This window comes from Mangifera indica, chromosome 2, assembly GCF_011075055.1.
Source record: "Mangifera indica cultivar Alphonso chromosome 2, CATAS_Mindica_2.1, whole genome shotgun sequence".
Classification (NCBI taxonomy): Eukaryota; Viridiplantae; Streptophyta; class Magnoliopsida; order Sapindales; family Anacardiaceae; genus Mangifera; species Mangifera indica.
In genome coordinates, this window is record NC_058138.1 from 14,038,247 (window position 1) to 14,065,265 (window position 27,019).

Sequence of the window (27,019 nt, forward strand, 5' to 3'; positions counted from 1 at the left end):
ACGACGTCGTTTGGGGAAGGTCTGTAGTGCTGACATGCCCATGATTGGTGACAAAAGCATAGCAAGATTTTGCAGGGAAAAAATGAGATGACAATGGCAAGGGCTAAAAGGGGTGAAATATTGAGGCAACAAAGTTCTATTTTTGGGAAGGGAAATCTGTACCATTAGTAATTGTGTGCTTCATTCAATGATCTCATCTATTTCTACAATTTTTTTTCTTTTTCCATTTTGTGGCTATAAAAAAAAATTATCATTTTTTATCAAACATATGTCATGCTATCACTGTAATTTTCCATGAATGGGTGTTTTGAATTGCATTTAATTCTCAACATAGCGGATAACAAAGTTATGTATTTAACTCTAATCATTATCATCGTAGTTTATTTTGTGTAAGATTCAAAATTACATCAATTAATGATGAGAAATTTCATCAACAGTTTGATACTAGAAAATAGTATTCATTATATTATAAACATATACTCACAGTCAATTTCCAAACTTCTTAGATGAACCATGAAAGGTTGCATAAAAGAAGCTATAGATTACCAGACATTTGAAGAATCTAACATTAACCCAAAACCATTCGACTTTATAGTTGAAAAAATTAGTTAACTTCAACAATTAAAACAACTCATATCCAATATGGTTACACGAGTAAGCATAACTATTGACAATCTATGTAATGTTACCGATTTTCCACACAAGTGTCATTTGTTCTCATCATCAACGACAATGACAAGGTACCTTCAGACAAAGAAATTTGAAACCGCTCTATTAGGTTTGTGTAATTCAGTGCAAAATGTAAAATATAATTAAACCATTTAAAAATTACAACTTACTTTGGTATTGTTGATCAAAGTTTGATTTCATTTGATAAATTTTGAAAAACAAAAAAGGTTTACAATTTGAGTTGTAGTTTAGGCGATTTCCAAATCAGACTGTAAATCCATTTTTTTTTAAATACATATAGAACAAAAGAGTATTGTTGAAAAGACAAAAATTGCCTTTAAGTTAAATAACATGTTATTTCCAAAATTTTATTAAATAATTTTTTTATCCATAATTTATATTGATTTCATTAGAAAACTATAAAAAATTTACTAATACAAGTACAAATAGGGATATCAATAACATATAATCATATGTTTGAGGTAAACTGTACTTTTTGAAAATATTAAAGTGTTAAAAATTTTTCAAAGAGTTTTGGAAATTCAAAAAAATTGAGGGTATTTTTGAATTTTTTAAAAATTTCAATATGTCTCTTGATAGTTTAAAAATGATAATTATACACCAAAGAACTAAACAAAATACAATAAAATTCAGGTGTAAATGTTAGATTATAAACCATCAAAACTATTACGATCTACTTGCATGCATTTAGTTTTGAAAATACATGCTTAAATCTTCGAAATTACATAAATCATTATAATCTATATGTTGTATAAAAGTTTTAGTCCACCATGAATCACACTTAGAACTTCCTACATTCCATCAAGGGCTTTCCCAATGAGAATGACAGTAAGATGCTTTTGGGTATAAGACACGAATTCCTACCCAACAGGCAACACAGTCTAGGCCTACAATTGTCCAACACAATGGTTCAAGATCTGACTGGCTATTTTATTTCTACGATTGAAAATTTGAATTAAAGTCAATTTCAAATCAATCTAGAAAGAGTAACAGTCTTACATAGTATTAAACCAATAATAAATTGGATACAAAGTTGATATAGAGAGAATGAGTTACTAACATGCTAAATTTGAAATAGATGAAGAGGAGAGAAGACGAAAAAGATATGAGTGAGAAAGGGAAAAGGATGAGAGAGTACAAGAAAACTGAGAACAGAATGAAGGTTAAATGTGTAATAGTTTGACATGGGGGAAAATTAATGTAAAATAACTTTTTTGTCCTTTTACGTAATTGTTTGCTTGAACAATAGTATGTAATAAATGAACAAATAAACGTTTTAAATTTAAAGATTGAGAAATGACTATTTCTTCAAACTTTTGGTGGGAATAGTTATTCGGCCTTAAAACAAAGTATAAAGTTGTGTAACTATGGTACCATGCTTGTTCAAATTTATATAGGAGTCTAGTTGTGTCCCTATAAATATAAATGTTTATAGTGTCTCCCACTTTTTTGATCATAACACTTTGCCCCGATGGATGCAACTTTCTGAATTACTTTAACCCCCTTATTCATTGAACATTAAATTGTCGTCCCCCAATATAAATTTCCTGGCTTTGTCCCTGTTTACCATCACAAACATTTATATAATACACTCACTAATTATTTGAAAAGTAATATTATATATACATATTTTTTATACCCAATTTAGATACACAGTTGATGTGTTATCATATGATTGAGTATTTCTTTATCTTTAATTTAAAATTATCTAATCATATTATAATATATCATCTATGTACTCAGATTATTTGTCAAAATGGTATACACATAGTTTTATTGTTATTTGAAATAAAATATTGCTAAATATTGAATCTAAATGAAGTTTTTTGTGTCTGTTATTTCCGTTGTAAATTATTGGAAATAAAATGGGCTCAATAAACTAAACCTTATACAATGTGTACAGTATTTATTATAATTGTGTAGAACTTACAAGCCTTATTTCTGTTGACATCATAATCTCCTGGATCCGGTGATATATTTCGAGGCTGATCATCGAGCTTCGGCAGCTTTAAACAATTGTCGCCATTTCTGGGGATCTTTTGCCGGACCCTTCCCTTGATAAATTCAAACTTTAGTCTTAAATTGAAATCACATTTATAAAAAATTGTGAGCACAGACAGACTATATATATATATATATCTTGTTGGACATCTATTCTGATAGTAGGTTTTCAATTCATGATGTGAGACAGAATAAAAAGTGGGCTGTTTGAATTTTTTAAAAACCAGAATGCCCATTCTTGAGAATATTTGTATGTGCCTATATTTGCTTACCTCAACTGAATTGATCTCGAAGATTTGGGTGGATGCCTGAGTGGGATTACAAGATTACTAAAATTGGTGAAGAAGAAGAGGTTATTACAATCATGTCATCTCTGATTTTTTTGGAAATTCTGTACTGTTCCAAATCGAAGGTACTATCAAAATATCTTGTTCAGGACACAAGATTGAAAAGCGTATTCCTGATTGTCCTCTGTCAAACAACCTTTGAAGGCGTTAATGAGAGGTAATTTTATTTGTTTATTTCTTAAATAAATGTATTTGTGATTCAATAGATATTAATATATTTATATATTAATGAATGTCATATTAAATTTATTTAATTACTATTTATAAATAAGTGGATAAAAGGAAATTATCATTATCCTTCTGAAAATTTCACTTTTTAATTTATTAATTTTTGTAAATATAAATATTATTTCAATCTATTTAATTAAAAATTGAAAGGTTGTAACTTAATTTTTCATAGGTTAATCATCTGATATTTGTTTATGCGATTTTTTCGCTCTAAATCAGGCAAATTTCTCTTCCACCAGGATTTCAGATGATGGAAGAGAGAAGGAATAAACGAGGAGATTATGTACTCAAAGGGACTCAAATGGTTGGTTAGTCTGTCTCACTTCTTTTTCTTTTTCATGTTAAAACTAGAAAGTACATCACAACATTATTTCTTGTTCTGCGAATTCTTTAATTTTTATTCAGAACTGATTTCTCTTACTGTTGGTTGCTCTTTTATTCAGAACTGATTTAATCCCTAGGCTAGACACTAGGCAACTCATTCACTTTCTCCTATTAGCACTCATACTGTCATAAGTACTTGTGTTTTGACTGCACTCACTTAAGATTCCCGCAGCTAGTGCTACTGCCTAGCTCACAAGTAGCTCCATACCGCTACAAGTAGCTCACAAGCTTCAGGAGAGACATAGTTGGTGAAAAGAACCAACTATGTCTCCCCTAAATCTTATTACAACTTCAAATGGTAGATTCAATCATTTTCTTCTCAAACACTCCTTTAGTTTGAGTTTTCTGGAGATAATGTTTTTGAAAATTATAACACTTTGTTTTAACTTTTCATGGTGTGAAACAATTAAACACAACATTTTTCCAAATCCAAACTTGGGAGCATTGACATGTTAAGAGGGTTGATTTTAAATATAAATATTGAATAATGTAGGAGATTTTATACTCACAAGGACTCAAGTGGTTGGCATTGCTTTTCCACAATATTGAAGCTCTCCAAGTGACAGTGGATTCACTCTCTGAAGTCTTTTCTTGGTTATCACTCTACTTAGTAGGAAATAGAAAAGTCATGCTCTGTCTAATAGAACTTGATTCTGGTATGTTAATTTTGATGCAGTGAGGCAAGTTAATTTTGAAGCCCTTATTATTATTATTATTTTTTCACTTAGGCATGCAATTTTCTATTTTTAGTTTCAAATTTTAATAAATATTTCTTTTTCTTGGGGCAGCATTTTCATGTTATGTTGACAGGAAGAATAGTGTTTGGCAAATGGTCACAATAACTTGATTTATGGTTCGTTATGCTTTCTTGATTCTTATTTCTTCATTTCTTGATGTTTGAGTGGGAAACATTTCACAGTATTATGTTATTTCTCTGATGTATATGAAGAAGTAGTTACTTTAATTGTGTGAATGATTTTTAGGGCTATTGAGAAGATGTTAAAACTTGAAACAGAGCATTTACCTAAACCAAACATGGAGGGAAATAAGAAAAATACCTTTTTAGTTGTTTAAGCTTTTTCGGAGATTAATTTTTAAAAGCAGCACATCGTTTTCCAAAGCCTAAATCTCTTTCTGTCCTCATATCTTGATGTTTAAACAGAAAAAACATAACAGCATTGTGTTTCTGATTCCGTCATTTACGTCAATAATAACCAGAGCTGATTGACTATTCAGGCTCCCTGTGTTGATAATATATAATGTCCTTCACCAATTAGCAGAAGAGAATACTCAAGGGGTAAAGCAATGGCAGGAACTTCATTGAAGCACATGTATAACAAATGGCAAATTTGTCTGGTGAAACAAAAGCTGAATGCTTTGGTTTTCACATTTTCTTGGTGAGTGGCTTCTGATCTTATTTCAATCTCCTATTTACTTTTGGGAGAAATAAAAAACTATTATTGGCTATAGCCAATCAATTGGCTATGCATATACAACCTGTTGTATTATTCATGTCATGTTACAGTTGTAATGCTATAGTGCTTTTCAATCAAAAGATAATGAAACCATGATTAAGCAAGATGACGAATTTGATCATAATGTGATGAGTAACTGGGCAAAGCTTCACAACCAATACCACTCCAGACAATATCTCGCTCAATGACTCAATCACCAAACTGATGCAACTGCAGATGCTAATAAATTCCAGCCAAGACAGAACATGCATTTGTAAATAGAGCAGAAAAATATGTATTGTATTAATTGATTCATCAACTTAATTACAACATTCTTTCATCAATACAATGACTATTTTCCAGCTGATACAATTGATAATCTCAGAATTACAGAACAGGAACAGGTTCCCTCAATAGCACAAGCTCAATAACAGTAAGACTGGGTTCCAAAAAATTCACAAAACACAAACACAGCAAACCAATGTCTTCCTTGCTCAGCATCCGAGAGGCTGGCTCTCTCCCACCCACATTCCTGAAATTTTTCCTCCTGCCTCTGCATTTCCACCTGCTCCCTTTTTCTTCCTTTCCTCAACTAATCTCTTCTTCTCTTCCTCTAATGATATTCCACGTATCTCTTTCCCCTGTTGCTGATTTGTTAGTATAGTTGAGACCCTCCTATCTTCCTGTTTGCTGCCAACTGCCCTCCCCTCTTTATTCTTTTCTTTTCCTAAGAGAGACATAAACATTAGTCCTAACATAATGCAACGAGATTGCAAGAGGGAGAAATCTAATCAATGAGAGTGATGAATTATAAGAATTTATAAATCAACTTCTACTTTTGTGAGATCAATAGTTTTATGTATTTTTAATTGATTAAGATAGTAGCCACAGGGCACTGATTTTATATATCTGTCCATAGACCCTTCCTATTAATATTTTATTTGCTTTTAGAGACATGTAAATTGCTTGTTTATTTCAATGAAAGATGCATCTTTATATATGTACGTTGCATTTTTCTTTTACTAAGACAAATAAATTTCTATCAATCACAGTTCTACCTGGCAACACATGTGGAAGAGAGGAGGGATAAATGTAGGGGACTGTTTAGTCAAATGGTTGGTCATGCTTTCTCACTTCTCTGTTTTTATTGATGTGTAAACTTCACAGCATTATTCATGGCTCAGAAAATTCTTCAATTTTTTATGCAGAATTGATGACTCATTTAGATAGGGCAGGAAATATCTTGTACATGAATCTGTACTTTTGGAAGGTTATAAAGTTTCCTATAATGTTTAAGCTCTTTCTTCTTTTAACTGAGGCATGTAATTTCTATATGTGGTTTTACATTTCGTCAAAATAGTTGTTGTCCCAGTCCAGCTTTTTGCATTATGGAAGAGAGGAGGAAAGGTATTAAGTTGGAGCAGCATTTCTGTACTTAATGAAGCTTCTTGAATTACAGTTGACCCTTTATGAAATTTCCTTGATGACTTGTGGAGCTAGGTTTTTTCTGGTTGTCTCATGTATCGGTTTCCAGTTGCATTAGTTCTGCTTGAGATTATTGAAATCAGACATTAAATTTTGTCTTTTAAAGTTTATATGATCCTGGAAAAAAATTATTAACAGTCATAACCCCGTGTCCTTGCATCAATGTTCTGATAATGATGAAGTGATGTTTTCTATATATTAAGGCATGTAATTCTCTATATGTTGTTTTAGATTTCATCAAATGCTTATTGTCTCAGTACAGGATTTTACTTCATGAAAGAGAGGAAGTATGGAATTCAGATAGTAGTTGATTACTGAGTTAATGGTTCGTTATGCATTCTCAATAATCTCTATTAATTTTTTCTTCATTTTTGGATGTGTTTGCGATTTCTGTGTTTAATGCGCAGGACTGATTTACCAGTAAATCTTTCTGTGCTAAGAATTTATAATTCGTGACACTGATCATGTGAGGAACTACTCAAACGGGTATAACAATGGCAGAAACTTCATCGAGGTACTTGAAACAAAAAGAAAGATGAAATAAGTGTTAAATCTTTTCGATAAAACTATATGTATTTATTTTGGGTATATAAATATGTATATACTTATATGTGTCATCACATCATTAAGTGATTTTGAATTAATAATAAAATAATATTTAATCATATAATGACACATATGAATATGTATATAATTATGTACCTAAAATAAGTATGATAGTATTACTCAAATCTTTTTGTTTCATCACATCAACTTGGTTTTGACTAACTCTTACGAGTTGAAATTCGACAACTTAAGTTTTATTTCTTTCTTTTCTTTTCATTTTAAAGAAAAATTTAGAAGCATCTAAACAAGGGAGAATCTTTTAAAATATTTTAGGCAGATTCTTCTTATGGTGGAAATGTAATTGTTGCCTCAGAGCGGAGAATGTTAGGTATCTTGTTTGCATTTGGTTTCTTGCCTTCTTATTTGAGCTTATTCAAATATAAGTCTTGAATATAATTTTTGCGGGTGGGGAATTACCCTATAACACTTAAAGTGCATTTAAATTTGATAATATTTTATTATAAAAATGATATATTATCACAAAAAATAAATTATCTAAAAGGTTATTGAATATAAATAATTGTTACTGAATATAAATTATTATAATGTTTGATAAAAAATTGATAAATACAAATAATTATTGAATTTGGTTGGATGTAATAAAAAAATATTAATATATTAAATTATATAAAGATTTTAAAATATTTTTATTTGTTATTTTAATTGAAAATTGGGTTATTTTTCTTTGCGCATAAATTGTATGAAATATTTGAAAAGTGTGAGGAATGAATTTTTGAAAACAGAAAGTGATGACACATCTTCGTCATGTATTTTCTTTCCCAAATTGAGAAGAATTGAATTGGGCGGCTGCTTGAGTGGGAAGAGTGGGATTACGAAATTACTAGAATTGGAGAAGAAGATGATAATACAATCATGCCATCTCTGGTTTCCTTGAATATTCATTGCTGCCCCAAATTGAAGTCACTACCAAAGCACCTTGTTCAAAATTCAAGATTGGCAAAATGTATTTCTAGTTGTTCTCTGTTGGGCACCCTTTGAAGGTGTTGATGTGAGGAAATTTTATTTGCTTATTTCTTAAATAAATGTATTTGTGATTCAATATTTATTTTAATATTTATTAATTAATGAATACCACAAAGGAAGTAGAATACAAAAGACGGCTCAGAGAGACTGTGCTGGTGTTGTGAGTGGTGATTAGATATCAATCACCGTCTTCACAAAGACTTTCTTATGACTAATCTACTTATATGCATATTTTGTTTGCTTCTTCCTTCTTTGCCCAATGTTATGTGTTGTAATTTATGAAAACTTAGCAGATGCTAAAGAGATGATGGAATGCCATGGTACAAAAAAACTTTTGCATGTACTCTGTCTTAGTTGATATTTTTGTAGATAATGTTTTTTAAAAGTATATTATTTATTTTTTATATTTTTGTAAATAATGTGTTTGAGAAGCTTATGATTTATTCATATACACAGTTTTTTTTTTTTTTTTTTTCTCTTTGTCATCAAATGAAACAATTAATGTTGTGAAGCTTTTTCAAAGCCATTTAGATTAGTTAAAAAGCAGAGCATTTTCCAAAACCAAAATATGAAACACTGAAATTTTTATGCTTGCCAATCTAGTTTTCAAATATATCAGACTTTTTAAGATATTGAAACAAGGCAGCAAATTTCATCTATGTAACTTTCATGACCCAAGTTTTCATAAATTGATTATGTGATATAATATTCTATTCACACTTTCAAATATCAACCTTAGAACAAACATGTACTGTTTCAGTGCAGTGTTTTGTGCTATTGGAAGAGAGAAGGGATACATGCAGAAGAGTACTCGAGAACTCAATTAAGGTTTCTTTTATTAAGTAGTGAGGCAAGTTACCTATGTTAAGACATTTGTTCTCTATGAAATTACTGAAACCATGCCTCAATTTCCATCTGCAGAACTTTATATCATGCGGAAAATTTTGACAAGCCTAGAAATATTGTCTCAGTGTGTCATTTTGCAGTATGGAAGACGGGAAAAATGGCATGAGTAGAGTAGTTAATGGCATGTTTTCTTACTGATCTCTACGTATTTCTTCATTTCTTTAATATACTTAATATGATACTATTATTTCCTTGATATGTAGAACAGATTTTCTAGTCGGGCTTGTAATTTAGAGAATTCATATGTTCTGTAATTGATCGACAAAATAAGTACTTCAGGAAAAAGTGGAGAAGGAGAGGTTAAACTTGGCAGATATGGAAATATGTTTAATGTAACATTTTCTATGCCCCTCGAAATGACTGAAATGGTTGGTTTACTTTCTCACTTCTCTGTTTTTTCTTCATGTTTCACATCACATCTTTATTGATTGCTCTCTTACTGTTGGATTGCTCATTCATGAGGGAGCTGCTCAAATTACAATGGATTCTCTCTTTGCAATCATTTGATGACTCATTGTGAAAGGTTCGTGTTCTTGCTTGTGCGTCTACTTAGTAGGCCATTGAAAGCTGCATTCCCTCTACCTAATTAAACTTGATTTTGATATGTTAATTTTGATGCAGACAGGTAGGTAGAAGATGCCATGAATTTGCTGAAAAATCAAGGTTGATAAATGATGTATTTATTAAGAATTTTGCAGCTTGATGTTCCTGTTGCATTCTTTTTTTCTTTTTTTAAAACCAAAATTTGCCTTACTAAGACATTTGTACATCTTGATCTTATCGAAACCGGGCAGCAAATTCACTCTGCCAAACTTTTGTGTCATACTGGAAAACATTGACTGGCCAGGAAACATCTTGTGTATCCTCACTTCTTGAAGGTTGTAACCCCACTTCTCAGAGATGAATTTTCTGATAATTTTAAGCTTTTCCTTTTTCTTTTAACTAAGGCATGTAATGTTTTATATATTAGTTTCAAATTTCATCAAATATTTTTTTTTTCAGTCCAACATTTCAGGTTATCAAAGTGAGGACAGATGGTGTTAGAAGAGATAATTTAATGGTTGGTTATGCTTTCCCAATATTGCTCTCTGCTTTTTCTTCAATTCTTGATGTTTAATTAAAAAGCACATTACATCTTAGTGTAACTTCTTACTTTGATGTTTGTTAAGTATATGCTGAGAATTTCAAATCTATGTAAACTATTCCAGGCCCTGCCAATGGAGGACCAATCTACATCATGCACTGAAGAAAACTTGATTGAGGCACTTGTAAGCAAAAGGAAAATCTACAAGATGAAACAATTGGCCAAATCCTGGTCTTCACATCTGCTTGGTAAGCTAGCATTTGATACTGTTTATTTCTATTTTCTACTTTCATCTTGAGAAGAAGTTGGCAGATTGAGGTGGTTGTTGCATTGCTTTTCTTGACCAAGAGTTGCATATATTAAGACTTTCATTTGTCTTTCTTAAAGGTCATATGCCCGGTTTGTGTACATTAATTTTCTTCGATGGTTTAAGTGCTTTTTGTCTTTTATTCTAAGGCATGTAATATTCTATTTATGTTTTCTATATCATCAAAATATTTGTTGTCTGATCACGGCATTTTGTTTCTGATATTGCATTTTCTTTAATGTGCAGAGATGATTAACTAGTTGGTTACCTGTGTTGAGAATTTTGACTAACTGATTTTGCTGAGGAAATGCTCAAAGTGCAAATTAAGCATGGAATTAAGGGCCTATAATAATTATTGTTCAATGTCAGAAATTTAACGGGGACCTCGTGACAAACAGCAAATTTGCCTGAGGGAAGAAGTGCTACATCTTTTGGATTTCACAATTTCTTGGTGATTACATCTGATGCATATTTCTATTTCCTACCGGCTCCTTGAATAGAACGACTTGTAACAACAGATTTTACCACTTACTGATAAGTTGTGAGATGAAGATTTTCAAGTACTTCTAGTTGTTTGAGGTACTTGTTTTACATTTCTTTGAAAACATCTTTATCGCAAAAGAAAAAGAAATGTATGAACTTGATGAAAGTATGGAAAAATCAGAGTGAATAAAAAAGTACCAACTTTGCTGATGTATCTAGTATATAAGGTCTGTTGGGAGATATCATGTGTCAATTGAATAATACTGCTAATTCATATAAACTACCACTTTATAGACACAGTTGTATATAAACAAATCGTATTGAAAATTGTATAGATTTTTGTTACTTTATATACACAGTCAAAACATGATTTCTCTCCCAAAGGGTTCTACTAGATCCATAGTGCCCCTCCCTCACCTTTTTGTGTTTGTGTGTCTTGTGTGGATCACCTCAACTCCACTCTATGTTGCGTTGGAGAGCGATAGGCTTGTTGGTTCATTGTTAAAGGATGAATGAGCCTCCAAACATAAATAAATACTTTAAACGCCTTATAATTGTTTTTGGTTTTGTACAAGATGTCAATGGTTTGATCCCTTGTTTAATTGTGTGGATGAATATTTATGATGTTTAAAAGCTCAAAAGCATGATATACTATTACCTTTTAAGTTGTATCCAGCGATCACAACAGTACAAACAAATAAATTAATTGTTTGTTTTATGAAGACAAATATGTTTGGGGCTTCGTGTTTAGAGAAAATTTCGAGAGTGTTTTTGAAATTTTTAAGATTACAATATGTCTTTGGATAGTCTAAAAATGATAGTTACATCCCAAAGAATTAAACAATATACAATAAATTAGAGGTATAGATATCATATTATAAACTATTGGATGCGTTACGGTCTACTTGCATGTATTGAGTTTTGAAAATATATGCCTAAGCCTTGGAAACAACATAAATTATTATAATCTCTACGTCTTATAAAAGATTTTCTCCAACATGAATCACACTTAGAACTTATTATATCCCATCAAAGGCTTTCCCAATGAGGATGACAGTGAGATGCTTTCGGGCATAAGACATGAACTCCTACCCAATAGGCAACACATTATAAGCTTACAACTGCCCCACATAGCGATTCAAGTGCGACTTGCTATACCATTTCTGTGACTGAAATTTTAAATTAAAGTCAATTTCTAATCAATCTAGAAAATGTAATAATCTTACATAATACTAAACCTGTAATAAAATGGGTAAAAGGTTGATAAAGTTAGAATGAGTCATTCGCATGCTAAATTTGAAGTAGAAGAATAGGAAAACAGATGGAAAAAAAATGAGTGAGAAAGAGAAAAGAAGAGAGTAATAGGAATACGAGATTATCTAAAAAGTTAAATGTGTAATATTTTAACATAAGAGAAAATTATTATTTATAAATATTTTTTAATTGCATTTGTTTAGTTAATGTAAAATGACTTTCTTGTCATTCTACATAATTGTTTTCATTAGTGGGTGATAGGAGAACAAATAAACGTTCGAAAAATTGTTATTTCACAAACGTCCAGGTGGGAAATAGTGATTTAGCCTTAAAACAGGGTATATAGTTGTGTGACAACGCTGCTATATTTGTTCAAATTTATATAAGAGTTTTTTTTCCGTCCCTATAAATAAAAATGTTTATAGTGTCTCCCATTTTTTTTATCCCCCATAAATGCAACTTCCTGAACTTCTTTAAACCCGTTATTGATTGAACATTACATTGAGGTCCCCCAATATAAATATCCTGGCTTTGTCCCTGTTTACCATCACAAACCTTATATAATGTGTACAATATTTATCATAATGTGCAGAACTTACAAGCCTTATTTTTGTATATATCATAATCTCTTGAATCCAATGATACATTCTGAGGCTGATCATCGGCAGCTTTAAACAGTTGTTGCCATTTCTGGGGATCGTTTCCGGACCCTTCCCCTGATAAATTCAAACTTTAGTCTTAGAGTGAAATCACATTTATAAAAAATTGTGAGCAGAGACAGACTACATATACATAAATCTTGTTGGATATCTATTCGGACAGTAGGTTTTACATTCATGATGTGAGACAAAGTAAAAAGTGGGCTGTTTGAATTTTGAAAAACCAGAACGCTGGTTCTTCAGAATTTTATGTGTGCCTCGACTAAGTTGATCTCGAAGGCTTTGAAGGAGCGAATGGAAAACACAAAAAGCATATCTTAAACCAAAAGCATTACATATTAATTCAGTCCAAAAAATATGAAGGCTAAATTTTCCTGAAAATGCTACCAAAATCCCAGTGTTACTGGGATCAATATTTTTCAGTAAACTCACGCTTTCAGCAATAGAAACGATGCCGAAATCCCTGTTTTGTTACCGGGATCAATATCTTCCAGCAAACCAACAATTTCTAACTATGACATGCATAATAATCAATGATATTTATGACATTAAAAATCCAATTAGTAATTAAATATTCATTCAGTATAAATCATGAATTCTATAAAGACTAGAGGGAAAAAAAACAGTATGTGTCAACCTACACCAACAGTGCCGCCAGCAACAAGAACAAGCTTGGAAGACGAAGGAGGGGCAGTTGAGGAATCTGAATTTGGAGCTTGAATAACTTCTTCTTCTTGCACAGCGTGAACAATTGATGATGATCGAGCTTTGGAGCTTGAAACAGTCTTGAGGGAGCATAAACCACAAGAGATGGTGAGGGGTGGAAGTGCAAAAAGAGGGATTATATGGGAGTTTTATAGGAATTTCACAAGTGGGCGAGAAGGGTCGGGAGTTTGAATGAAGAAGAGTTGGGTAGCCATGAATGAAAGCTTGCTATTGTGGGGTATACAGGGAGACTCGTTGGAGTTTATGGTGGCGGTTATGCTTCAGATCATAATTCCGAAAATACCCCTTAAACTTAAGATTTTAAGTAGGCTAAAGTCACATCCATAAGATTTGAAAAATCCAAAATCTCACCTATGGAATAACTCTCGTTAGAATTTTCTGACATGTTAAAAAAACTCAATACAAATTATTGGGAAAGTCAGAGTTAGAAATATAACTAGAGAAGAGACTTAGTAGACATCAGAGGACGCAAGTCTGGTACAATTTAACACTTAATTGGTGGTGCAATAATCAGATTAAGTACACAGTGTTGTTACTCATGGTTTCTTGAAAATTGCCGGTGAAATTGAAATTGACCTATTAGACATTTAAACAACCACACATTGGGGAATAATACAATTTTCTCATATAAGTTTGGATCTTACTTATAATATAAATGATACAAATGTAGTAATTATGAAATTGGTGTGTTGAAGTATGGTTGCAGTAGCTTTAATGTTGTTGGATGGTTGATTTGGTGATGAATATTCATTCTATCATGATAATATGATTCATTAGTCTACTGCCTATACTTCGTTTTTCTATCTTGGTTGAATTGTCAAATATGTCGCCTCTATTACATTTGACATTAAGTATTATAATATTGAAACCAGAAAATTTGAATTGAATTGAAAAATTTATTACAAGACAAATTGATGCCCACTTGTACACCCAACCTGGTAGGGAATCTTTTAAGAATTGTCTCATCACGTTGACTATATTGGCTGCTTATGAACAATTGAAAGGATATTTATCAGCAGTTTCACAGTTCATTACAACCACATCTGCAAACTCATATTTTTCTTCGGCTCTCTTTTCTGTACGAACAGTTACTTGATTCTCTGATTATGGCTGAAGCACTTGTTTCCGGCGTCGTAGAGCAGTTGACTGCAGTTGCTGGTAAAGGCATACAACAGAAGGTGAGGCTAGTTGTTGGTGTTGACGAAGAAGTTAAAAAGCTGAGTAGCAATCTTGAAGCTATTCAAGCTGTGCTCGTTGACGCAGAGGCAAGGCAAGTGACAGAGACAGCTGTAGGACGTTGGTTAGATCAACTCAAACAGGCTTCCTACGACATTGAAGATGTGTTGGATGAGTGGAACTACGCCATTCTAAAACAAAAACTAGAGGGGGTTGAAGATGCTACCGGTCCTAAGAAGAAGGTGTGTTTCTTCTTTCCCTCGTATTGCTTTTCATTCAAACAAGTTAGTTTACGTAATGACATTGCAATCAAGATAAAAGAAGTTAATGAAAATCTAGATGTCATTACGAAACAAAAAGAGAGGTATAGTTTTAATACTATCACAAAGGTCGAAAAGCCAAAACATGTACAAACGACTTCATTTATTGATGTGTCTGAAGAGATGAGTGGTCAAGATGTCTGTAAAAGCATTTTAATAGATAAATTATGTGCGAGCACTGAACAACGCCTCCCTATCATCTCTCTTATAGGAATGGGAGGTATCGGAAAAACTACTCTTGCTCAATTTGCTTATAATCATGATAAGGTAATTAATAGTTTTGACGAAAGAATATGGGTATGTGTATCAGAACCTTTTGATGAGCACAGGATTGCTAAAGCAATTATCGAGTCTTTAGAAGGTTCTACTATAAATTTAATTGAATTGCAATCTCTTCATAAATGTATTAGTACATCAATTCAAAGGAAGAAATTTTTGTTGGTGTTAGATGATGTGTGGAGTGAGGATTACAAAAAAATGGAACCATTGTATCGTTGTTTGAATGATGGTCTTGAGGGAAGTAAAATTTTGATTACAACACGCAATGAGCCAGTTGCAAAAAAGATGGGTTCAAATGATATAATCAATGTTCAAGGGTTGAGTGATGATGAAAGTTGGTTGTTGTTTAAGCGAATAGCATTTTTTGATAGGCCTCTTGAGGAATGTGAAAGATTAGAAGAGATTGGAAAAAAGATTTCAAACAAGTGCAAGGGTTTGCCTCTTGCTGCAAAGACATTAGGAAGTCTTTTGCGCTTTAAAAAAAGTTGGGAAGAGTGGAAACTTGTCTTAGATAGTGAATTATGGAAACTTAAAGAAATTAAAGAAGAAGTTTTTCGACCATTATTATTGAGTTATAATGATTTGCCTTGTATGATAAAACGATGTTTTGTATATTGTGCCATATTTCCTAAGGATTATGAAATAAATAGAGATGAATTGATTAAACTATGGATGGCTCAAGGATATGTTAAAGAAGAAGAAGAAGAAGATAAGGCAGTGGAGATAGTTGGAGAAGAGTATTTTGACTATTTAACTTCACGATCATTATTCCAAGAGTTTAAAAAAGATGATGAAAATAATGTGATTGGATGTAAGATGCATGATTTAGTGCATGACTTTGCTCAGTTCTTATGTAAGAATGAATGTCTCCACATGGAAGTTGGTGGCAATAAAGAGCCAATCATAAACTCTTGTAATCATGGGAAAGCTTGTCATGTGATGACAACAATTTATGGAGAGAATCTATTTTCTAATTCCATTTTTAGTTTGAGAAGGATGCGCACTTTATTATGTTATTGCAACTATCATGAGGGTATATTGCCTCCTAATATGTTATCAAAAGTATTTGGTGAATTGACATGTTTAAGGGCATTAACCATTAGAAGAGGTTTGCAACGTATAGGAAGGATTGAAGAGATTCCTAAAGAGGTAGGAAAATTGATGCATTTGAGATATCTTAATTTGAGTGGCTTAGGCATGAGAAAACTTCCTGAAGCATTATGTGGATTATATAATTTGCAAACTTTAGATATTAGTTGGTGTCCTAAATTGGAAGAGTTACCTCAAAGGATGGAAAAATTAATAAACCTAAGGCATCTACAAAATTGGGGGACTTGGGCATTAAGATACATCCCAATAGGAATTCAAAGATTGAGTAATCTTCGAACCTTAAAATGTTTTGTGGTAAGTGGTAGTAATGATGAGAAAACATGTAGTCTTGAAGGTTTGAAATACCTTAATCTCTTTGGAGAGTTGTCTATAAACAAGTTGGGAAATGTATCAGATGTGGAGGAGGTTAAAAGATTAGAAATAAAGAATCGAAAAAGCCTCATTGATTTGGGGCTAGATTTTGAAAAAAATGTTGATGTAAGAGAGAGGAGAAATGAGGAGGATGAAGCACTTCTTGAAATCCTACAACCATCTTTAAATTTGGAGAAATTAGGTATATGGAGTTACAGAGGCAACACTATTTTGCCCAACTGGATGATGTCCTTAACCAAGCTCAGACACTTAACACTTTATGGTTGTAGTAACTGTAAGCATTTGCCTCCCTTGGGAGAATTGCTATCCCTTGAATTTTTAGTTATCAATAGTATGCAGAGTTTGAAAAGTGTGAGTAATGAATTTTTGAGAAAAGAAAATGACGGCATATCTTCATCATCTGTTTTCTTTCCTAAATTGAAAAGAATTGAATTTTGGTTTATGTTTGAGTGGGAAGAATGGGATTACGAGATTACTAGAGTTGGAGAAGAAGAAGAAGTTATTACAATCATGACATCTCTGGTTTACTTGAAAATTCAGTACTGTCCCAAATTGAAGGCACTACCAAAGCACCTTGTTCAGAATACAAGATTGAAAAAAGATATCTATGCTTGTCCTATGCTACGCTACCCTTGAAGGTGTTAATAAAAGGTAATTTTATTTGCTTATTTCTTTAAAATAAATGTATTTGTGATTGAATATTTATTTAAATATTTAGTTAGTAAATAATGAATGTCATATTAAATTTATTTAAGTGCTAATTATAAATCATTGGGTAAAGGAAAATTATCATTATCCTTCAAATATTTCAGTTTTTAAATTATTAATTATTGCAAATAGAAATATGTTTGAATTTATTTAATAAAAAATGAATTAAGTTCAAAATCCAATTACCATTGTTTGCAAGGTTAATTAATTGAATTGAATAATATTATTATTTATTATTAATTAGATTTATTATTCAACAGTAAAGGTAGCAATATATTTCGGATTCCAAACAGATACCGGATTGGCTCAATCAAATTTTTCCTGATTCTCTGGTTATGGCTGAAGCACTTGTTTCCGGTGTCTTAGAGAGTAGTTGATTTCAGTTGTTGGTGAAGAAAGCATACAACAAGAGGTGAGGATAGTTTTTGGTGTCGACAAAGAAAGAAGTTGAAAAGCTGAGAAGCAATCTTGAAGCTATTCGAGCTGTGCTCGTTGATGCAGAGGCAAGGCAAGGCAAGTGAAGGAGACAACTGTAAGACTTTGGTTAGATTGGCTCAAACAGGCTTTCTATGACATTGAAGACGTGTTGGATGAGTGGAATTATGCTTTGTTGAAACAGCGAATTGATCAGGGGGTTAAAAATGTCCTTTTTCCTAGAAAGAAGAAGGTATGTTTCTCTTTTTCCTCTTCTTGCTTCTCATTTCAGAAAGTGAACTTACCCAAAATTGAAACAGAGTATTTATTCGTTTTTCTTAAAGGTCATAACCCCACTTTGTGTACTTTAATTTTCGTATAAGGTTTAAGTTCTTTTTAACTTTTATTAAGGCATGTGTTTTGCTTTGTCACTAATCTCGATTCTTTCTTCATTTCATCATATTTAAACAGAAAGTATCACGGCCTTGTTAAGATGTTGCTATTTGTAGGTTTTGAGTATTGAAGAACTGGAAAGGCTTGCTAAGTTAGGAAGCAGAGCACAAAAGACAGCGTGGAGGGACATTGCTCATGTTGTGAGTGGTGCTTTGATATCAATCACCGTCTTAACATAGGCTTTCAGCCCAATGTTATTTGTTGTAATTTCTGAAAATTTAGCAGGAGAGATGATGGAATGCCATGAAATGATACTCTGAATTCTTCTATGCTAATTCACTTTCACAACTGACTGATGCGCTTTTCAGGTGGCTACCAGAGGGTATGGTGCAACTACTGTTTCTGCAACCATGTTTTTTTGCTTCTATGGTAATTAACTTTAGGCTTAATTGTCTTAACGCTTTTTGCTCTGGCTCATACAAATTTCTTTGCAATTGTTTTTCTTTCCAGATTCTTGTAACATTATCATTCTTTTAATTATTACTTGAATGTTAACATTCCAATAGGTTGGCATCCTTGTGTTTGTTACTGGGGAATTGGAGGCGTAAATCAGCATGGAGAGCAGAGTATGTTTCATGTCCATGTATAGATATTGTTTTTGTGCAACATTTTTCTATTACATCAACCAAGGAGTGATATGAGATGGACTATCTTTATGACTTGTAGTGATGCTTTGTTAACTCCACAGCCCTTTTTTCACAACTGCCCCAAATTGAAGGCACTACCAATACACCTTGATCAGAATACAAAATTGAAAAAAGTTATTTCTTATTGTCTTCTACTAAGCTACCCTGGAAGGTGTCAATAAGAGGTAATTTTATTTGCTTATTTCTTTAAAACAAATGTATTTGTGATTGAATATTTATTTAAATATTTAGTAAATAATGAATGTCATATTAAATTTATTTAATTGCTAATTATAAATCATTGGGTAAAGGAAAATTATCATTATCCTTCAAATATTTCAGTTTTTAAATTATTAATTATTGCAAATAGAAATATGTTTGAATTTATTTAATAAAAAATGAAAATATATTTATTATTTGGTATGAAATTTAAAATTAATACTTGAATAAAACTTTTCATATTAATAATATTAGAGGGATTTTCTATCATTTTGGAAAATTTTGAGAGACCTGGAAATATCCTCTATGTATGAGCTATTTCATAATTTAAAAGGTTGTAACTCATTTCTTCATAGGTTAATCATCTGACATTTGTTTATCCCATTTTTTCCCTCTAAATCATGCAAATTTCTCTTTTGACAAGGGACAGGGTTTCAGATTAGGGAAGAGAGAGGGAATAAATGAGGAGATTCTGTACTCAAAAGGACTCAAATTGTTCAGGTTACGCTTTCTTACTTCTGTATTTTTTTTCCATGTTGAAACTAGAAAGTACATCGCAGCATTATTACCTGTACTGTAAATTCTTTAATTTTTATTCAGAACTGAATTCTCTTACTGTTGATTGCTCTTTTATCAGGGGGTTTCTCAAATTAAAGTGGATGCCCTCTATGCCCTCTGTCTGTTTGGAGCATCTCCAAAAAACTGTTTTTGTTTGCTTCTTCCTTGTTTTCGATGTTCACATTCATGTCCAATGAAAAGTCTTCTGCGTTACAGTTTTCCTGAAACAGATAATGGAAAGGCATGAAATTTCAGTACTAAAAAGGGACTACTTGTTTGAGGTTTGTAGTGAGCCAAGCCAAGTTACCTATGTTAAGAAATTCACTTCTTGTGGCTGCAATGCCAACTGCCTCCGCAAGCCAGATTCTTGGAAACAACGAGTGGTTTGAGCCATATACTTCCAATATTTACAGTCGCAGATTCCTAAGGTTTGCAGCACAAACTTATTTTATGCTGCTTCCATTAAATTGGTTATTTCTTTTTCCTAACTGTTTCTTCCCTTTCAGCAGTGAATTTGTGGTAGTTAACAAACATCTTCTTCATGGCTTAACGAGATGGGTCTCTGGTCTTTTGTTATCAAGAACAAAATCATATATGACGATGGCTCTGTTCAGAAGATCCCAGAAATCCCTGACGAACTGAAAGCAATTTATAAGTACCAATCCAACTTCTCTGCTCTGTCCCTTCCAGTTTTCTCTATATCAACTCTCAGAATAAACGAATACATTTTTGCTGCCACTTCAGGAATGTTTGGGAGATCAGGCAGAGCACATTGGTCGACATGGCTGTTGCCCGACGCTCTTACATAGATCAGAGCCAAAGCCTCAACATTCATATGAACCAGCCCAATTTTGCAAAGCTAACTTCCCTACACTTCCATGCATGGTCAAGGGTATTAACTTAACTCAACCCCCCTTATTTTCAGTTCCTCAAATTTTGTTTATATCATCATTCTAATTATTCCCCTCTTGTACAAAAGGGTTTGAAGATTGGAATGTACTATCTTCGCTCGTATGCTGCAGTCAATGCAATCAAGTTCACTGTCGATACTTCCATGCTCAAGGTAACAATTCTGCATTGATAACACTTCCATTTTCACCGTTTCTGTATTTCATGTTGTAAATTTGTAATCTGTTGATGATTCGGGAAAAACCTAAGGTGGTGGGGGTGGAAGGGATAAAGCAATGGCAGGAACTTTATTGAAGCACTTGTAAAACAAACAGCAAATTTCTGTATCTAATCAAATGTTGAGTATATATTTTACAGTGAGCTTTAGCATCAAATGTTCATGGAGTGATGAATTGATTGAGACAAGAAATTCAACCATAAGGGTAAAAGAATGCTAGATGGAGATATCTAATCAAGGAAAATGGCGAATTGTTACAAGAGATAATGCCACTTACTGATAAGTTGTTATAAGGTATTTAGTTGTGTCATGTTTTTGGGTATTGTTATAAGGTACTTGTTTAGTTGTGTCAGGTATTGTTATAAGGTACTTGTTTTACATTGCTTTGAAAACATCTTTATGTTATCATGTTTTTGGGTTGCAAATGTGGTTGATATGTTAAAATTTCTCCTGAAGCAAATTTTAGACATTGCAAATGTGAAAAATGTTACTCTTGCTGGCCTTAAGATTGCTGCAGCCCATTTCCAGCTGAGACAGTACTGTGGTTAAGGTAAGTTGCTTAGGCTTTTTTTGATTTCTTAAATAGAGGGATAACAAATATTGGATAATATTCTGCATATCATTCTATTATTTCCTGTTATGTAGAACAGATTTTCTAGTTGGGCTTGTAATTTAGAGAATTGATTGACAGAATAAGTACTCCCGGAAAAAACAGAGATGGAGAGGCTAAATTTGGAAGGTATGGAAATATGTTAAATGTGATGTTTTCTATTTTCCTCAAAATGACTGAAATGGTGGATTTACTTTCTCACTTCTCAGTTTTGTCTTCATGTTGCACATCACATCTTTATTAATTATTCTTGAAATTCTTTAATATTAATGCAGAAGTGATTTATATATCTGTTATTTGCTTTCCCTCACTGTTGGATAGCTCATTAATGAGGGAGCTTCTCAAATTACATTGGATTCTCTCTTTGAAATCATTTGATGACTCATAGTGATAGGTTTGTGTTCTTGCCTGTGTCTGTACTTAGTGGGTCCTTGAAAAGCCACGTTCTCTCTAGCTAATTAAACTTGATTTTGGTTTCTTCATTTAATGCAGATGGGCATCGCTTTCCCAAAATTTAGACATTGCATTGTTGAAAAATAATGCTCTTGTTGGGGCTCAGATTGCTGCATCTCTTTCCCAGCTCAGACAACATTGTAGTTGAGGTAATGTTCATATGTTGTATTGATTTGTTTATGATAATTCAAGTCAAATATAATTTCAATTAAAATTATCGTTAGACCACTATGTTTCTTTGATCGTTGCTTGTGAGTCATGAAAAATAGCCATTAGATTTTCATTATGCTCTAGTTTTCTAGTAGTGATATATATTTTAAAGTGATTCAATTGATAGTGTGTACTGGTGCTCAAATTCTCTCTGCAAAAAGGAGACTTCAAAACGTCAGGTCTATAGATTGAAATTATAGAACTTCATCTAAAGGGTCTATTATTTTGTTTTTATGAAAGCATAGAACTTAATTGAAATCTTGGAATCATTTGATATGAGTCTATTTTGTGTTTTGTTTATCCCTAATCCGTTGTATGTGGCATGGTTTTGATTTGGCCTTCTTGGTTCTGATTTTTGGCTTGAATTAGCATTGTATGGCCATGAACTCTTGGATTCTGCATATTCGTTTTATTTTGGATTTCGTTTCTTTTAGATCGAACCAAATTAATCTGTGTAGATATGTTTAAGTTCTAAGTAAAAGTTTCTGGTTGATTTACCGTTTCCATGCTGGATGATATGAACAAGTGTCCCTTAGCAAAGAACAATAATAAATGTGGAGAGGTAATTTTATTTGCTTGTTTCTTTAAATAAATGTATTTGTGATTGAATATTTATTTATATATTTAGTAATTAATGAATGTCATATTATATTAAATTTATTTAAGTATTAATTATAAATAAGTGGATAAAGGAAATAATACTTATCCTTCAAATATCATGAAAATTTCACTTTTTAATTTATTAATTTTTTAAAATGTAAAATATTTTTAAATTTATTTTATCAAAAATAAAATATATATTTAATACTTCTAGGGCTGGATTCGAGCCGAGCCAGCTCGAGCTCGAGCTCGGCTCAGCTCGGTTCGAGCCCGAAACGAGCCGGGCTCTACTCGGCTCAATCGAGCTCGAACTGGCTCGGGTTGGCTCGGTAATTTTTTTTTTAATTTTTTATACAAAACGACGTCGTTTTGATCTATATATATATACAAAACGGTGTCGTTTTGATATGAAAAACGAGCCGAGCCGAGCCATAAACGAGCCGCGCCGAACTCGAGCCGGCCATAAAAAAACCGAGCCGAGCCCGAGCTGGCTGCGAGCCGAGCTCGGCTCGGCTCGAATCCAGCCCTAAATACTTCATATGATATTTACAATTAATACTTGAATTAAATTATTTTTATTAATAATATTAAAGGGATATTTATGTTAACAATAAAACTATGTGCATTTATTTTGGGTATACAAATGTGTGTACATTTATATAAATTATTATAAAATTAAATAATTTTGAATTAAAGATAAAACAACATCCAATCATATAATAATTCATATAAATGTGTACATATTTATATATCTAAAGTGAATATACATAGTATTGCTTTCATGTTAAAACCTAAACTATAAAGCCCATATTAAGGGGGAAAATGGAGCAATCCCTGCAACCACTGCTATTTTAGATGACATCCCTGTATTATGGATGTTTATCTTAAACTCATTCTTGGAAACTTTTAATCAATATCCAAATTCTTTTCTATCTTAGTGCTAGCCATTAAGTTTTTCAACCTTTTTTTTGGGGTGTTTGAGTTGGTTTCTCTTATCTCTGTGGGACAATCAGCAGTCTTTTCCCGCTTATATGGTGATTTGCACAAATCTATATTGGTCATGTTGCTAAGATATTGCTAATTGTTGGTTTTCTCTTTCACAACTAGCTGATGAATATTCAGGTGGCTACCCTGTGGAATGGTGCAACCACGGTTTCTGCAACCAAATTTTTTGCTTCTATGGTAATTAACTTTTAACTTAACTGTTATGCTTTGTGCTTTGGCTCATACAAATTTCTTTGTAATTGTTTTTCCTTCCAGATTCTTGTAACGTTATTGTTCATTTTATTATCACTTAAATGCTGAAATTCCAATAGGTTGGCATGCCAGTGTTTGTTACCGGGGAAAACAAGATGTATACCGGCATGGAGAGCAGAGTAAGTTTTATGACCATGTCTATCATGATGATAGATACAGTTTATTGTGCAACATATTTCTGATTTTGCAATCAAGGAGTGATATGAGATATCCTATCTTTATGACATCTGGTGATGCTTTAGTTTATGGAGGGGTAGACCATAATCCTATTTTTCTGGGACTGTTCCATTAGTAATTGTCTACATTACTCTTGTTGTGATGTTGTCTATGCAGCGATGGATCTATCCCCAGATCTTATAGAGCCTGGAAGTGATTCAACTGTGATTATAAGTTACTATTTCTGAATTTTGTTACCATCAGTACAGGAAACTCAGGGAGTTTGTGTTGCTGTTTACAAGACTCATGAGTTCTCAACTTTTTCCATTGAAACTAGTGGCTGCAAGGTATTAATGGTCAACTTTTTTGGGTTCATTTTCCTTTGAGTTACTTTAAGTTATGCATGTGAAATTACAAATATAATTTGTATAACAGGGTGGTCATCTAGGTTCATATTCAATGATGGTGTCTAACAATCATTCTGGTTTTGTTGTGGCACTCTTTTTTTCACCATAAAAAGAGAGGTTTCTCCAAGAATGTGTCTATGCATTAGATGTCAAATTGTTGGTCACAACTTTATGTCTAGAAATCATATACTTGTCCATTTACATTTTAATGTATGAGCAAGTAGTAAGAAATTTCTTTTACAAGAAAATACTTTAGAGTTAATTGTTGATGGCCCTTCATCCGTTTGGAACATCTCCCATATGCTCTTCTGTATAATCATAGCCATCCATCATCACCAGTTATGAGGAGCAGGAGATTGTTGAAGACAATCTCATGACAGTGAGATCTTGTTTACTCTTTGAAAAGCACTTTCTCTCTAATAACTTTTGCATGTACTGTGTCTTATTTTGATATTTTTGTAAATAATGTGTTTGAGAAGCTTCGGATTGATTCTTATACATGTTTTTTTTTCTCTTTTGTCATCAAATGAATCAATTAATGTTGTGAAGTTTTTTCAAGGCTATTTAGATTATTTAAAAAACAAAGCATTTTCCAAAACCACAATATGGAACACTGAAATTTTTATGATGGCCAACTTAGTTTTCATATATATATTAAACTTTTAAACAAGGCAGCAAATTTCATCTATGTAACTTTAATATCCCAAGTTTTCATAAATTAATTATATGATATAATTTTCTATTCACAGTTTCAAATTTCAACCTCAGAACAAATATGTATAGTTTCAGTGCAGTGTTTTGCGCTATTGGAAGAGAGAAGTGATATATGTAGAAGAATACTCAAGAAGAACTCATTTAAGGTTTGTTTTATTAAGTAGTGAGGCAAGTTACCTATGTTAAGACATTTTTTTCTCTTTGAAATTACTGAAACCAAGCTTTATTTCCCTCTGCAGAACTTTGTATCATGCTGGAAAAATTTGACATACCCAGAAAAATTATCACAGTGTGTCATTTCGCATCAAGGAAGGCAGGAAAAATGGCGTGGGTGGAGTAGTTAATGGCATGTTTTCTTACTGATCTCTGTCTTTCTTCATTTCGTTAATATTCTGTATATGATACTATTATTTCGTCAATATGCTGAACAAATTTTCTAGTTGGGCTCTTAATTTAGATAATTTATTTGTTCTGCAATTGATCGACAGAATAAGTACTCCAGGGAAAAGCAAAGGAGAGGTTAAATTTGACAGAGGTGAAAATATCTTTAATGTGATATTTTCTATGCCCCAAAAAATGACTGAAATGGTTGGTTTACTTTCTCACTTCTCTGTTTTTTCATGATGTTGCACATTACATCTTTATTGATTGTTCTTGAAATCCTTTAATATTAATGCAGAATTGATTTATGTATCTGTTATTTGCTCTCTTACTGTTGGATTGCTCATTCATGAGGGTGCTGCTCAAATTACAATGGATTCTCTCTTTGATATCATTTGATGACTCATTGTGAAAGGTTTGTGTTCTTGCTTGTGTGTCCACTTAGTGGGTCATTGAAAAGATGCATTCTCTCTGGCTAATTAAACTTGATTTTGATATGTTAATTTTGATGCAGACAAGTAGGTAGAAGATGCCATGAATTTGCCGAAAAATCATGGTTGATATATGATGTATTTATTAAGAATTTTGCAGATTGATGTTCTTGTTGCATTCCTCTTTTTTTTAAACCAAAATTTGCCTTACTAAGACATTTGTTCTTCTTGATCTTATTGAAGCCAGGCATCAAATTCACTCTGCCAAACTTTTTTGTCATATTGGAAACCATTGACTGGCCAGGAAATATCTTGTGTATCCTCACTTCTTGAAGGTTGTAAACCCACTTCTCAGAGATGAATTTTCTGATAATGTTAAGCTTTTCCTTTTTCCTTTAACTAAGGCATGTAATGTTTTGTATGTTAGCGTCAAATTTCATCAAATATTTATATTCTCAGTCCAACATTTCGGGTTATCAAAGAGAGGACGGATGGTGTTAGAAGAGATCATTTAATGTTTGGCTATGCTTTCCCAATATTGCTTTCTGCTCTCTCTTCAATTCTTGATGTTTAATTAGAAAGCACATTACATCTTAGTGTAACTTCTTACTTTGATGCTTGTTAACTACATGCTGAGAATTTCAAATCTATGTAAAATACTCCAGACCCTACAAATGGAGGACCAATTTACATCATGCACCGAAGAAAACTTGATTGAGGCACTTATAAGCAGAGAAAATCTACAGGATGAAACAATTGGTCAAATCTGCTTGGTAAGCTAGCATTTGATGCTGTTTATTTCTATTTTCTAGTTTCATCTTGAGAAGAAGTTGGCAGATTG

General features: G+C 32.4%; 1 protein-coding gene and 2 long non-coding RNA genes across 35 annotated transcripts; 2 read left to right on the plus strand and 1 right to left on the minus strand.

The window, feature by feature from the left end:
* Positions 1-2,663: 2,663 nt before the first annotated feature.
* LOC123203265 lies at positions 2,664-7,097 on the plus strand. The gene is made up of 6 exons (XR_006499258.1): positions 2,664-3,195; positions 3,486-3,570; positions 4,144-4,503; positions 4,887-5,047; positions 6,157-6,219; positions 6,997-7,097. It is a non-coding gene; the product is annotated as an uncharacterized LOC123203265 (long non-coding RNA).
* A 5,585-nt stretch (positions 7,098-12,682) lies between these two features.
* Positions 12,683-13,835, minus strand: LOC123203247. Its single transcript, XR_006499250.1, has 2 exons — positions 13,514-13,835; positions 12,683-12,929 (listed from the first exon to the last, which is right to left on the minus strand). It is a non-coding gene; the product is annotated as an uncharacterized LOC123203247 (long non-coding RNA).
* A 790-nt stretch (positions 13,836-14,625) lies between these two features.
* LOC123202673 (putative disease resistance protein RGA4) lies at positions 14,626-25,711 on the plus strand. Of its 33 annotated transcripts, none has more exons than XM_044618851.1 (19): positions 14,626-17,506; positions 17,824-18,230; positions 18,487-18,570; positions 18,739-18,799; positions 18,937-18,996; positions 19,119-19,241; positions 19,706-19,776; positions 19,913-20,261; positions 20,340-20,488; positions 20,578-20,725; positions 20,813-20,896; positions 21,100-21,253; positions 21,416-21,509; positions 21,605-21,698; positions 21,845-21,963; positions 22,062-22,171; positions 22,667-22,794; positions 23,940-24,014; positions 24,149-24,592. In XM_044618851.1, the coding sequence occupies exon 1, from the start codon at positions 14,705-14,707 to the stop codon at positions 17,489-17,491; it is 2,787 nt and encodes a 928-aa protein (XP_044474786.1). In that variant the 5' UTR covers positions 14,626-14,704; the 3' UTR covers positions 17,492-17,506; positions 17,824-18,230; positions 18,487-18,570; positions 18,739-18,799; positions 18,937-18,996; positions 19,119-19,241; positions 19,706-19,776; positions 19,913-20,261; positions 20,340-20,488; positions 20,578-20,725; positions 20,813-20,896; positions 21,100-21,253; positions 21,416-21,509; positions 21,605-21,698; positions 21,845-21,963; positions 22,062-22,171; positions 22,667-22,794; positions 23,940-24,014; positions 24,149-24,592. The 33 variants fall into 33 exon arrangements, 32 of the variants coding, with proteins under 32 accessions (XP_044474786.1, XP_044474665.1, XP_044474699.1 ...); XM_044618730.1 differs by having other exon boundaries at positions 21,610-21,698; XM_044618764.1 differs by having other exon boundaries at positions 21,651-21,698.
* Positions 25,712-27,019: the final 1,308 nt, after the last annotated feature.

Excerpts from the sequence above, each read along its gene's own strand:
- LOC123202673 (XM_044618859.1), top strand. The coding sequence starts at position 14,705 with ATGGCTGAAGCACTTGTTTCCGGCGTCGTAGAGCAGTTGACTGCAGTT.